The 14,723-nt window shown below is 43.0% G+C and overlaps 1 protein-coding gene across 1 annotated transcript in view; it reads left to right on the forward strand.

Moving 5' to 3' along the window:
- Nucleotides 1–11,880, forward strand: part of NSUN2 (NOP2/Sun RNA methyltransferase 2) — a 29,899-nt gene extending 18,019 nt beyond the window's left edge. Inside the window, exons 11-19 of the mRNA XM_090276241.1 lie at nt 38–168; nt 552–648; nt 3,627–3,811; nt 4,154–4,246; nt 5,032–5,167; nt 5,916–5,996; nt 6,317–6,455; nt 7,957–7,996; nt 10,891–11,880. Of these exons, the coding sequence (XP_090132367.1) occupies nt 38–168; nt 552–648; nt 3,627–3,811; nt 4,154–4,246; nt 5,032–5,167; nt 5,916–5,996; nt 6,317–6,455; nt 7,957–7,996; nt 10,891–11,272 (1,284 nt within the window). The 3' untranslated portion in view covers nt 11,273–11,880. The remainder of the gene's footprint in view (nt 1–37; nt 169–551; nt 649–3,626; nt 3,812–4,153; nt 4,247–5,031; nt 5,168–5,915; nt 5,997–6,316; nt 6,456–7,956; nt 7,997–10,890) is intronic.
- The last annotated feature ends 2,843 nt before the right edge of the window (nt 11,881–14,723 follow it).

Below are 14,723 nucleotides of genomic sequence, written 5' to 3' on the forward strand. Positions count from 1 at the left end.
TGCTGGTGATTTAGAATGTTCTGCTCTTGTTTTGCAGGTAATGACAAAAGATGGACAGTGGTTTGCAGAGTGGGATGAGGTTCCTCACAGCAGACATACCCAGATACGGCCAACTATGTTCCCACCAAAGGACCTGGAGAAGTTACAGGCGATGCATCTAGAGCGGTGGTGAGTTGCTGGGGCGCTCTGAGTTTGGAGATGGCGGGGAGGTGACGCCCTTGGGCATTCCTTGGAGGCCTGGGCTGCTCTAATGGCGAACCTCAGGTATGTGAACTTTTTAACACGTGAGAACTTACAGCTGTTCGCTGCTGGCATCAAGCCTTTGTGAATAGTGCAGGTGGTTAGAACCTAATGGTAACGCGTTGGATACTGCATTAAGTTCTACATTTCACACATTGGTTATTCCTGACTTAGGGCTGTGTGAATACTTATCGCAAGACGTGACTTCTCTATCGTAGGTCATCTTTGTAGTGTTTGTCGTAATATTTAATACTAAAAGAATGTACTTTGGACCAGTTAAAAAGTGAGAATTGTGTTGTTGTTTTTTTTAGTCTTAGAATATTACCACATCATCAAAATACTGGAGGGTTCTTTGTGGCAGTATTAGTGAAAAAGTCTTCAATGCCATGGAATAAACGTCTACCAAAGGTAAACATCTTCCAAAGTATCACAGTATACCATGTGATCTCTTTGTGCATTAAAAGCAGAGGCTGACAGAGGTCAGTGAAATGGTTTTTGGGGATAGAGGGTGGCTGAGCCTGATGGTGTGTGTAGGGATTCATATAAATTTTGAGTTTTCCAAACAAAAAACAATTTCTTATAAGAGATAGGTATTTGAAAAAGGTAGACTTTGGAGAATGCGTTTCTTCTACATCTTAAATCTAGTTCTTTAATAAAAATTGAAAAGACATGAAGACTGCTCTGTGGCTCAAAATTAAAACCTCCACCTGCCCCACCCTACCCCAGACTGGCTCTGAACTCTTAATTCCCTGTGGGTTGGTACAGTTTAGCCTATTTCAAGTTGATAGAACCCTACTAATCGCAAACTTGTCTTCACCTTGGCCATGAGGCATAATTGCAGAGTTTGTCCAAACCTAGCTGAAAGGAAGTGGATAGGCCCTGATGGGTTGTAATGAATCTAGGTTGCCTCCTGGGTCATTGTAACGGCAGAGCGAAGCAGAGGGGTGGAGAGAGAAGGTTGCCTGTTGAAACTTGACACAAAGTTATGCTTTAATAGGTGCCATCCTCCTTATCAACTTGGCATTAGTTTCGTTTGTACATTAGCCTTCCATTATCATAGAACATGGCCTGGGGCCACAGTCTGAAGGTCTGTATTTCTTTCAGATGCATGCTTAAAAATTAGGACAAATAATGCCTCAACTTTGGAGAAATATTAAGTAAACATTTTCTGGGATACGGCTAATCCAGATTAACATGAACGTATAGCCTCACACTGACCCAGGACTGGAACTGGCGTGTCTGGGCAGTCACCATAGTGTTGGTGTTAGGCTAGAGAGTGCTTCCCTTAGAGAGCGAGGGTCCCTACATGGTGTTCTTGGCTCTCATCGGCCCCTAACACCCTGGTCAGGAGGAGAGCTGCGGCTGCTCAGAGCACTGCTAACAAATGGAGCCCTGGCCACGTGTGTGATTTTAGTTTTCTTGCAGCCACATTTAAAAAGTAAAAGAAGAAATTTTTTTGTTTACTCTAGTATATTTAAAATGTCATTTCTATGTAATCAAAGTAAGTTATCGATGAGGTATTTTATATGCTTTCATACTGTTCTAAAAAAATAGCGTCAGTTTTAGGATCTGAGATACACCTCTACCTACCTGGTCATCTTTGCAGGGGTCAAAAAGCACTTGGCTGGTGGCTACTGTACCACACAGCACAGGCTTAGAGCCTGTTATATATAAGTATACTTTAGATTCACTTGGCATTGGGGTTTTGTTGACACTTTGCCACATAACCACCTATGTAAATGGGTTTTGAACTTTTCCTTAAGTCTGCCTCCTTTGATGTGGCATCATGCTTTGTAGAACAACTGGGTGTTAAATACTTAAATATTATTTCTCCACTTTTCTATCATTGTATCAGTTTGTTATTCATTTCATTGAGTAAATATACCGTATTCCCTCGCTTATAGTGGGTATTACGTTCTAGATCCCCCCGCGATAGGTGAAAATCCGCGAAGTAGGAACCTTACATTTATTTTAGTATTTATATATATATTAAGGCTTTATAAACCCTTCCTACACACTTATAAACCGTTCCCAGTCCCTTATTAACCTTTCCCACTCCCTTATTAACCTTTTCCACACTTTTATAAACCCTACTTATGTTCTTAAACATATACTACACTCTTAAACCTACATAATTTTAACAACATACGTATACAGTACTGCAAAATCCTGCGATACAGCGAAAAATCCACGATAAATAATTAAATATAATATTTTTTAAAATCCCGTGATACAGTGAGGCCGCGATAAGTGAACCGCGATATAGAGAGGGACTACTGTATCTTGGTTGCCTATTCTGCTAGGGCCATTCTGAGATGCTAGAATCTAGTTGAAGTGAAGACGTGTAGGTACTGATCTAGAACGTGAGTCAGCAGAAGCCACCCTGACATGGTGCTGCTGGTATTTTGAGGAAGGCCAGATCAGGTCATTGAGATGGAACAGAGAAAGCTTCGTGGAGAAAGGGGTATTTGAGATGGGCTCTGAAAAGAGGGCAGCTTTTCAGGAAACAGAGGTGGGGACAGAAAGGATGCATTCCATTGCTGGCCTTGTCAAGAGGTTTTGGGTGGTGGTTTTGTTTTTTTGTTGTTTTCTACGTTTTAATAAACTATTCTTTGGAGGCAGTATTGGATAATGTTAATAGCTTTAGAATCTCACCAGCTCATCCACTTTACAGCTTTATGAACTGGGGGACGTGCTTAACTTTCCTGTGCTCAAGCGTTCAATTTATAAACCTACTTCATATGGACTGGGAATTACTATTTTTACCAGTCTTGGGAGTTAATTAGAAAGGACATGTAGTTTTAAATATTTTTATATAAGATTTTATATCAAAAAGTGTATAAAAATTTAAGTAAAACATTTTGTTCCTTCTTAAAATCACATTTATACCATTGCCCCAGTTGTATCATTCAGCTGGTATTTCCTTGGTCCCTGCAGGTACATACTTCTGATTTCCAAAGCAGTTACTCCAGGTGTCCTGAAACAGTGTCATTATCTTTTCCTGCATTGTGGTTATTCATGTACTTGTCTTAGTTTGAGGGATGGTGCTGACTCATTTGTGTGCTTCAGTGTACCTTATGCAGAATGAATGCCAGTAGCATTCAAAGACAAGCTGGTATTGTCCACTAGCTAGCTATGCTTTTTATGGGGTTCTGGTAGAATTGATTTTTAACTCAAAGAAAAAGTGTCCATGAATTCTGTATATAACAGCAAGAGGATTTAAAAAACTGTTTTAAAAAATTCTGTTATCTTTTATATGTAAAATGCTATAGATAATCAGTTCTAAGATTTATTTTGTGAGCTCAGTGTTCTAAATTTTTTTTTTAGTAGCAGTGCAAAGTAGGTTATGCTTTGAGTCTAAATGGACTTGTTATTCCCTCTGACAGCTGCAAGGGGAGTCTGCAAAGCCAAGAGACCCTGTGCAGTCCAGCCCTGCAGGTCCCACGGGAGAGAAAGCTGCAGGTCCCTCCGTGCTGGAAAGGAAGCTGGTTACTGGAATTGGTGACTCAGGAATAATAGAAAGGACTGAGGATTTAGAGAATAATGGAAATAAGAAAGATGGCGTGTGTGGGTAAGAAACATGGGTGTGTCTTGAGCTTAACAACATTCTGGTGTCTTTCCAGTCATGTAGATGGACTGGGATCCCAGAGCCTTGCCTGCAGTGGTTTTCCAGCAGGCAGTGGGAGAGCACCTTTGGCTGGCAAAGGACCCAGTTCAGTGTTACTGAATTTGTGGTGTGAGTGCTGCTATTGTCTGGAGGGAGAGCTTTAGCGCCTGAAGAGGCTGCATGTAGAAAACATCATGATGCACAGAGTTGGGGGTGAGGGTCGAGTGGCCAGGGAAGTGTGCTGTTGGTAGTTAGCAGTATTCCTCAGATTCCAGACTGACTGATTTCATCCTAATTCCTTGATAGTCCTCCTCCATCGAAGAAAATGAAGTTATTTGGATTTAAAGAAGATCCATTTGTGTTTATTCCTGAAGATGACCCATTATTTCCACCTATCCAGTAAGGATTAATTCAACCTTTTGAAGTTCTCTTCAAGAAATTTCCTGTAGGGTTATGAATGCATAACTGGTCACATTTAACCATAGGTTTTTTTGTGTGTTTAGCTCTGTATAGCATTTTTCTTCTTTAATTGAATGTTAGAGCTGGATGAAACTTTGGAGTGTGTTTACTGAATCCTTCAATTTTAAGTGAGCAGTAATCAGAGAAAATAAGCTACCCAAAGGTAAAGACATCGGTAAAGAGATGGAAGAACTCTGGACTCTGATCCTGAGTGTAAATTACTTAGCTGAGTTACAGGATAAATGACCAGGACTGCGTTACTCAGTTCCGGTTTAGGAATGAGAAATAGTGGGTCTGGGTGAAACCGCAATTGAGAACCTCCAGGCAGAACAAAGAGGAAAGATGCTTAGGATAATAGTCTCGGGTTCTTTTCCTTATTTGTTAAATTTTTTATTAAATTTACCAGAGAAGGCACTTACATTGTCTTGTGGATAACTGGTCCTTTGAGTATGTTTGTAAAGCTCCCTCTTAAAACATCTCTAAAGCAGTGTTCTCTGGTCCCTGTCCATGGAGTAGTCGTTGAGGGAGAGAAATTGCCCTTGTCAGTGTGGGCTCCTGATCTGGCTGTGCCTCTGGTAAACATTACTGGAGGTTTCAGGTGAAGCAGATGAAGCTTAGAGCTTGAGTGCCCTTAAACCACACTGAGTTTAAGAAATACAGTTCTGTAAGAGAGAACAGGCTGCTTAAAGACTACACGTTTATAAACACCTCTGTCCTATCTATAGGGAATTTTATGCTCTGGATCCTTCATTCCCAAGGATGAATTTATTAACTCGAACTACAGAAGGGAAGAAAAGGCAACTCTACATGGTTTCCAAGGAGCTGAGAAACGTACTGCTGAACAACAGTGAGAGGATGAAGGTAGAGGTCACAGATGGGGACTGATGCATAACAGAGGGCCCTGCTCAGGTTTCCTTGGAAAAAACAGATCCTGGTGTGGGCTCTCGTGTGTCTAGTGTGGGCTGAGGTCCCCGAGGCTGCTGTGTGCCTTCAGAGCCCTTAGCAGGGCCAGGCTGCGTGGCCTGTGCCCTTCTGCTCCACTGTCCCTCCCACTGTTTATATCATAGGAAGGCGCTGGAGGTTTGGAGGCTCTGCTGCGGCTGCTGCGGTTTGGTGTGATTTTCTTTTTCTTTTTTTGTTCATTTTCATTTTCTGTAGTTTTCCTACTTTATGGCCTTGTTTTTATTTGCTTTACTGTTTTCCCAACTTGTTTTTTCCTTTGCCTGTGTTGTCTGGTGGTCTATTGAGGTCAAAGTATTTTCGTAACAGCACTAGGACATTATCTCCATGTTGGGTGTCCACAGGGGTTTCCATGGCGACAGCATCCTTGCTTCTCATGGTCCATGGAATGTGCTGACATATTCTTGTATTTTCAAAGTTTGCAGGTTTTATGTTATTAATCAGTATGAGCCACATCAACCAAAGCCATTTGAAAAGAGGATCAGTTGGGCCTTGAGAACCGCTGTTCACTCCTATTTTAGTCAGATAGCATTTCAGACGTTTTGCATTTCTCTTTTCCTTCTTTTCATTAGTTAGTTACAGCTCTGCCTCCTCAAAGTAGAAGGGATTATTTTAATTGATTATCCTGACTTTATTTTTTCACTTATAGGTTATTAACACCGGGATAAAAGTCTGGTGTCGAAATAATGGCGGAGAAGAGTTTGATTGTGCTTTTCGGTTAGCACAGGAGGTAATCTGGGGAACAGATTTGGATAGCAGCAGCCACAGATAAATGGGAAGTAGTTGGGCACAAACAGGCGCTTCTGAGCCAGCCTGACAGGTCCAGACAGCACAGAGCTGGACTGGCACCGACCAGCCGTTTGACCCTCACTGTTGCTGTTGAGCTCTCTGGGAGGCAGCTTTTCTGCTCTTGGGGAGACTCCTGGCGGGTGCTGCACCTGCCTAGGGGCTATGGTGAGGTGAGGGCTTGGGAAGGCTCTCACTTTACACTGGGGTGGGGGGAGGGTAATTGTTTCCATTCTTAAGTATGACCTTTCTTTGTTCCCACAGGGAATATATACATTGTATCCGTTTATTAATTCAAGAATTATCAGTGTACCGTTGGAAGATGTTAAAATTCTATTAACACAGGAAAATCCATTTTTTAGAAAACTTAGCAGTGAGACTTACAGCCAAGTCAAGGACCTGGGTAAGCAGTCTGACTTGCATAGAAGCATAACGATTTTATAAAGACGGTACAGCTGTGGGTGTTCCCTCTTGTTGGATCTTTCTCAGTCTTATGTTCAGTACATTATGGCTTTTCTTCTTTACTCTCAGTTTCCAGAGGGTTTTGTGGAAACATAACTTAGGTCTCAGTGTAGTGAGGGTCGAGGGCACTCCTGGGGTTACCTTACTATTGAGACCCTGGTAGAGACCCTGCATCTCCCAGCTGCCACCAGTCATCTGCAGGTGTTATGGCCTGTCCAGCCAACCAGCCAGAGCTCCATTTCACCTGTCCACCACTGAGCAGACAGCCAAGGAAGGGACTCGTGTGGAAGTAAAGAAAGCGTGGGGCCTATGTTTATCTGCATCATGAGGTGTAAGACACCAGCTAACACAGGTTATTGGATGGTTTGACATTTTAATCAATTGCGTTAAAGCAGAATATGCAGTCTTTCCAGCAGTTGCCATGGCTTTGCTAACCAGCCAAAAGAGATTCTCATTCAAATAGATTCTTGGTCACATTGTTGATTTTATTTTTCATAAACCACTTCAGGTCACTCTAATGATATTTCCATCTAAGAATAATAACCCCAAGAATTCTCTTTTTTTTAATTCTTATTACTTTTTTTATTGAATTTGGATGACGTTGGTTAATAAAATCACATAGGTTTTTAGGTGTACAGTTCTACAACACATCATCTGTATATTGTATTGTGTGTTCACCACTGCAAGTCAAGTCTCCTTCCATCACCATTAACATCCCCCCTTCACCCTCTTATATCTCCCCTACCCGCCTTTTCCTCTGTAATCACCATACTGTAGCCTGTCTGTGAGTTCTTTTTCATTTGCTTAATCCCTTCACCTTCATTCTTATTAATTTTTACATTACTGTCCGATATATCTGGCTCAGTTTGATGAAAACTGAACAAATCAGTTATTGTGGTTGTATAATTGTATGTCTTATATTAAAGCTGGAGACCTAAAAACATAATACATGCTGTGTTGAGTCTATCTCCTCTATTTTCCTCAGGCATAACCTCAGTTTAAAGTAAAGATTATTTTAAAGGATAAAAGAACCATTTGTCCTTGTTTTTGTTTTTAATCTTACATGTAGCCGATCATGGTATAATTTTTGACATTTTTTTATGTGCTGTTTCTGGGAGCTTTGAGAATTAACCGGTAGCTAGTTCCCACCTCCCTGTGTCTGAGAGAGACTTGTTGAGTAGCTTCACCTAAATCCCCTATGTTCTGACTCGGTCCTCTTCCACATTACCGTGAGCCACGCTGTCCCGACTGCCTGCTTCGTGCTTGCCTGGCTAGTGACTTCACATTTTCAGAAAGAAAGTCCTTTCTCCATGAAGATCCTTGAAACCAGGAGTAGAGATTATGTGTTGCTCTCTTTCCACAATTCTGGGCACATAAGTCTGCTCAACAGAGGTGTCCACTGACCAGAAAGCTTGGCCAATGCTTGTCTGTTTCTATTCCAGCCAAGGGGAGCGTTGTCCTGAAGTATGAGCCGGACCCTACGTAAGTGAAGATGCTCCTGTCTTTGCGTGTCACTGTTATTATCATGGGTGGGTGTGGGGGTCCTAGAAGCCGTTTATTTTATGCTCCCTGAAAACAGTATTGGGAAAATTTATAACTGAAATATTATTCGTGTATAGCATCATGAAGATTTTTTTTAATAAAAGAACATTCAGCTCAGACCAAATATATTTTTATTAAGAGAATAAAATGCACAGTGTATTTTCGGCATTTTAGAATCTAATTCTAATTTCTGTCACAGAATAAATGCAAATACTGAACAGTTAGGAGAGATTGAGTTCTGTCTGTCCTCCGTTGGTTCAGTGTGTGGATTACCTCTTCAGCTTCAGGCAGTGTTCTGGGGTGGGGCATAGGAGTCCCTGTGGCTCACACCGACAGCCCCCACGGGAGCAGCCCTGCTCCCACCAGTGTCTGGCAGGACTGCAGCAAGGAGTAGGTCCCAGACTGTCAGCACTTTCCAGAAATGGGACAGAAAACTCAGGTAGCTGCCCGGAGTGCCTCAGCTAGTGAGTGGCAGAATCAGCATTCGCTCCCAGGAGTCTGGTCTCTGCTCTATGGCATTAACCACTATTTCTGGGAGTACGGAGTAGGATATAAAAGCAAAGACTAGAGAGGGATTTGGGGGAGAGCTTAGGTGGCGCCATGGCAGGTTCTCTGGGAAGGAGCATTAGACCTAAGTCTGAAAGGTGAGAAGGAAGCTGAGAAGCACAGGTCTGAGGTGGGAAGAGCTGGAAGGCAGCCTGTGGGCTGGAGGAGAGCAGGCCAAGTGCCCTGCACGGTCTGAGGGGCCGCACAGCTTCAGGTCTCACATGGTCTCTGGTTGCTGTGAAGAGCGGCTGTGTGCGTGTGTGCTTGCGTGTGTGGGTGGGAGGGAGGGGGTGTGGGGCAGGAGGAGTAGGCAGGGAGACAGGGCTGGGTGGTGCCCGGGGGATCCCTTTGGGGTATGTTGGAGTAGAGCAGATGAGATGGGCTGCAGCAGGGGAGGGACAGGAGCACTCAGTGATGGCTTTGGATGTTTGAGTTGAGCAGTTGTCATCTCCTAAAAATGAAAATGAGGGAAGCAGTAACATAAAAGTGCTGGAGTAGACAACAGGTCGACTTGAGTAGGCAGCTGGATGAAATTTCAGGAATTGAGGGGAAAGGAAGTTCTAGATATAGGCCTTTGGGGTTCATGAGTGGATAGATCCTGTTTAAAGCCATGGAGCTTGTTGGGATAACTGAGGAAGATGAAGTAGGCTTAGAAGAGAAGGGTGCATAGGACCTCGCCCTGGAACATGCCAGCCTTAAAGGACCAGTAAATGGGAGCTGCAGTGGAGGTGGGAGACGAAGCAGGAGGGAGTATTGCAGGAGCCAGGGGGCGAGGGCCGTAGGAACCCAGCTGGGAGGGAAGTCGGTGTTCCTGGTGGAGGCGCTGGGCATTGGCTGGGTGACGGGGGCGGAAGTGGGTGCAATGGTCGGGGCAGAGCGGAGGAGAGCTTTCCAGACGTGTGATATGAAGCTGTGAAGTGTGGTGCGTGGTGCTTCCTCGGTGAGTGGGTGGGTGGGCAGGGGAGGGGTCAGAGCGGAAGGTGTTATGGCACGCCTCCTGCTGACCCGAAAACCAAGAAAACAAGAAGGGCCGCCGTTGTCCCAGGAGTGGGGGGCTTTACAAACCATTTGGACAAAGACCTAGACATGTTTTTTTAAAAATCAAGGTACTGTGTGGTTCATGTAGAAAATCTTAGGCTATTTGACCCTAGTTTCTAGTAGTGCACTCGTGAAAAGACAGCTTCAGGAATTGTTAGAGTGAAAAACAAGTGGGAGTTTGGGGATTTCTTATGTTTTTCTCTAATTTTTAATCAACTTACTGTCCATGCTTTACTCTAGGGAAAATGAAAAGGCGCTGATGTGTTTCCTTCTCTTTTTAGTGGTTTATTTCTCTTGGTTCAGGCCCGTTTTTTAAAGCTATAATTGAAAACCTCCACCACCTCCCCCCTTCTGTGTTCGTTACTTTCTCAGCCTGTGTCACTGATTCCTGGCATCAAGTAGGTTCAGGACATACATTTAATTATATGTGGGGTCTTTAGGAGCCTAAAAAGTACACCAGATCACATCTGAAAGAAGTTAAAGAATAATGCTTATAGTAAATAATGCTCATGGTCCTTGATAAGTGGTGCACGAATAATCCAGACAGTAACTACCCTCTCAGTTCAGGAGAGGCGAGCAGGTGGGCACGTCTGTAAGGGGATTGAGCAGGCAGGCGGAGGTGGAAATGGTCTGGACCTAGGTAACACTGCCTGCTGGAAGCGGGCAGTGTTACCCAGGGAGTCGTACTGTTACATGGGTGTGTAACCAAGAAGAGTTAGGGTCACTCAGACCAAATTATGTGAAGCGTTGAGTCTCAAATCCATGGACATCCTGGGTTGCAGTCCTGGTGCTCCCGTCTGCTGGCACTGTTACTTTGGGTCAAGTTGCCCAGCCTCAGGGAGCTGCAGTTCATCTGTACAAATGAAGGGCGAGCTGTGAGGGGCCATGAAGTTGGAACTGAAGTGTCTGGTGGTGGGTAGGATGAGGCTTCACGGATAGGTCTTTAATTTTGAGCACAGTAAGTATGTATAGAAATTATAACACTGAAAATGTGAAATCTGCATATTTGGGGAGCATTCCACTGTGAGCATTTAGAAGGGAAAACTGGCCAACCTGAGGGTGTGGGTAATATTCAGGGCATGAGGGGGAGGAAGCTGATCTTCCTTTAAGAAAAACCGTCATAGGATCATAGACTGAAATGTCTTCCCGATGGTTTAGTGGTATAATTTTTGGAGAGATGGCATGGTAATACCTCTTCAGGGGCAGTTATGAGGACTTTTAATATTGACTCGAAGCCATTTTGTTTTTAGGAAACCAGATACCCTGCAGTGTCCCATTGTGTTATGTGGATGGCGGGGAAAGGCCTCCATTCGGACTTTTGTGCCCAAGAATGAAAGGCTTCATTATCTCAGGATGATGGGGCTGGAGGTACTGGCAGATAAGCGGAAAGAGAGGACTGCTGTGACAGACGAGAGTGATGAGAGTGCAGCCAGCTCGGGACCACCGGAAGAAGAGGTGAGTGCTGACCAGAGAACAGAACAGGCTGCCAGTCCAGACGCCGCCTGCACAGGCAGTGACTCGGCCGGGGCCGCCGTGCCCGGTGAGGAGACCCAGGGAGACCCTGGCGCCAGCGACACTGCAGGAGCCTCCACCGTGGTGTCTACAACCGAATCCAGAACTTCTGACCTGTAAAGTACATATTTTTAAAGACTGGAAACAGACGGAATGGTAGAAGCATCTATGAATGATCTCAGTACTGCTTTCATATGGAGCTTAGGCCAAGTATTTTTTTAGCTAGTTAGAAGTTGCTCGTTCTGCTTTGCTCTTTGGCAAAGCTGGGTCCAGTATGCCTGTTGCAGGTAGCAGACTTTCACAGTTAGTCTAACTTCCATCAAGAAATAAAACTGCCCTTGCAAAAATTTTCATGTCCCCTTTGTTATGCCTATATTAATTGCTCTTAATGGCCACTATTTCTTTTAAGTATTTATAGAAAGAGTCTATATATCTCCTGGTGAGACATTGGGAAACTGTACTATGAGCTTTAATAATTGTATTAAGTTGCACAATAGCAGTGCGACATTAATATGCAGTGGGGTAAATATCTGAGGTCTCAGATGACTTCTGTGCCTTTGTAATAAAGGGTAAAATAAACTTTGTCAGAGTAAGAGCCATATTATGAATTGTGACACTAATTATGAGGGTTGTATGTGCTTTTATTGAATGGATTGCTTTGCAATTTTAATTTTTAAATGGTGTTTGGGATTCTTGTAACATTCAAATAAAGAATTATTAATGATAAACATGTATGTGTATTTGACTGACTTTATCCTTCAGGAGGTAGGAAGAACAAACTTACTTTGGGGTAAATGGAAATGTTAGAATTAAGTCAAGTGAGGAGTTTTGTGTGAAAGCACTTGAAGGGCTTCCCTGTGTGTTTACCTATCCTCCTCTAGAGGGTGGTATTAGTGCTGCAGCTAAGCTACAGTGAGACAGATCTGGGTAGCTCAGGGTTCACGTAACAATTTGAGAAAAGTCAGGTATTGAATGGGCTCCCTTGGGCATTGTTGTTAGAGAACCTGCAGTTGATGTTAATCAGGCACAAGCTGCTTGACCATTTCAGTTCACTTACTGATTAAATTCCTGCTTTGTGCCAGGCAGGGTTCTGGGGGCTGGGACACAGCTGATCAAGGCAGACCATTTCAGCGTTGCAAAGAAGAGTAGTATGGTGCTCACTTTCTAACATTAACATAATCTTGTTATATTAATGCTCCTTATTTCCCCACCACAGCCACCTATTTGTACTATTTTATAGTAAATTGTATCTTAATAACATTTCAAAAGATAATGACTATTAAAAAAAACTTCAATAACTTTATACCAAAACAGTAACAGTTCCTTAATATTAAGTAGCTTACATGAAATATCTAAACACTGAAAATTGTAAGATGTGGATGAAAGATATTGAAGATAAATAAATGGAAAGTTATTCTATGCTCATAGATTGGAAGAATTAATACTGTTAAAATGTCCATGTTACCCAGTGTGATCTAGAGTCAATGCAATACCTATAAAAATTCCAATGGCAGTTTTCAACAAATTAGAAAAAAAATATCTTAAAATTTGTATGAAACCACACTCCTAATAGCCAGTAATCTTGAAAAAAAGAATGAAGCTTAGAAGTATCATATTTTCCTGATTCAAACTGTATTTTCTTAGAAAGCTGTAGTAAATAAAACAGTATGCTACTGCCATAAAACCAGACATATAGATCAGTAGTACAGAATAGAGAATCCAGGCATAACCCCATGCATATGGTCATATTTCAACAAAGGAACCCAGAATATACAATGGAAAAAGGAGAGTCTCTGAATAGTGTTTGGAAAACGACAGCCACATGCAAAGGAATGAAACAATCTCTGTCTTACACCATATACAAAAAAACTCAAAATGGATTAAAAATTTAGGAATAAGTGGGACTACATCAAGTTAAAAAGCTGCTTAGCAAGGGGCAGGGGGAATGGGGACATTGCAATACTGTGAACAATAAAGAAAAAGCTGCTTAGCAAAGGAAACCAAAATGAAAGGGCAGCCTATGAGATGGGAGAAAATAATTGCAAACCATACATCTGATAAGGGACTGATACCCAAAATAATGCAAGGAACTCATACAATACAGAAAGTAGCAAAAACAGAACAAATTAAAAATTGGGAAACAGTCCGAATAGGCATTTTTCCGAAGGAGGCGGATGGCCAAAAACATAAAAAGAGGCTCAACATCACTAATAAGGAAAATGAAAGTCAAAAGCACAGTGAGCTATCACCTCACACCTGGCAAGACGGCTATCATCAGTAAACAAGAGTTGGCAAGAATGTGGAGAAAAGGGAACCCTTGCGCTCTGTTGGTGAGATTGTAAATTAGTGCGGCATGGCAGGACCTTGCGGGTGTTACGCTGACCGAAGTGCCAGAGAGTAACCCGTGGTGTCACGTGTGAAATGTAAAAAAAAGTCGAACTCAGTAGTTCTTAGTTCCCTTCAAGTTTCCTCTCTGGGGCTTCTTTAAAATGGGATCTCTGGCCCTACATCTTGGAGATTCTGTTTTGTGTGGCTGGGGCAGTTCTGATGTGTATCCAGGTTGCGGCACCTTTGGTGTAAATAACTAGCTCATCTATAATGACAAATTATATCCCTTGGTGTTTATTTTCTAGTAAAGATGGCAGATGTTTGACTGAGGTGCCTTACAAACATTTTGTGTCGTCATAATCTAACTGTAGGCATGGTCGGATTGTCAAGACCAAATGTCTCAGGGCAGAGCTGAGATTCAAATCCAGGAATATCCACACTGCATCCTAATTACCATGGGCTCAGTTGGACAACAAAACACCCTTGTGTATTTAGGGAGATCGCATCCCAATTTGACGTACAAGCAAACCAAGGCCTAGATGATAACAAACATCTAACAAGACAATACCTGGCATTGCAAAGGATATTTAATTAAGCAATTTACTTACATTGACTCGTATCAGAGTCTGATCAAGGAGAAGCGACACAATAATTTGAACAGGGAAAATTAATAGAATTGCTAATTTAAGTGGGGTTGGGATAACAGGGGGTTGCTAGTAAAAAGTAGAAAATGCTAAAGAATGTAGGCATGACTGATAGAAAAACAGCTGTTACCCCCAGGGCTGAGAGGGTGCACCTTAGGAAGAACTTGCCACCCTCACCCTGGAATGTGCTGGGATGGGTGTGACCACAACTCCGGGAATGGCAGAGATGTTGCTGTGGTTCTGCATGGGCCAAACTTGCTAGAAATCCACTCTCCGGGTTGCTGGGGAAATCTTTTTTTATGGAGAGGTATCTCAACAGGAACTGCCCTGAGATCACCAAGGGAGCGCAGCAGGTGGCTGCTGGCTGCTGGGTGCCCCTGGCTGCAGTACTGCAGGAGCCCGACTCCGGGGAGCCGTGTACAGTGGAGTAGCCTGGGGAGTGGGCAGCAAGAACCAAGAAGAAAACCCATGTCTTCCTGCAGTGACTCCACAGTGTCCTCCCCTGAAAAGCATGGCATGGTGCCAGCTGGCAAAAGCTGGTTCAAAGGCCAGATCCATTTTGGCAGAGAGGGTAATGACAGATGAATGTAGAACCATGA

The sequence above is a fragment of the Furipterus horrens genome, unplaced genomic scaffold (assembly GCF_987537825.1).
Source record: "Furipterus horrens unplaced genomic scaffold, mFurHor1.1.pri manual_scaffold_5, whole genome shotgun sequence".
NCBI classification, from domain to species: Eukaryota; Metazoa; Chordata; class Mammalia; order Chiroptera; family Furipteridae; genus Furipterus; species Furipterus horrens.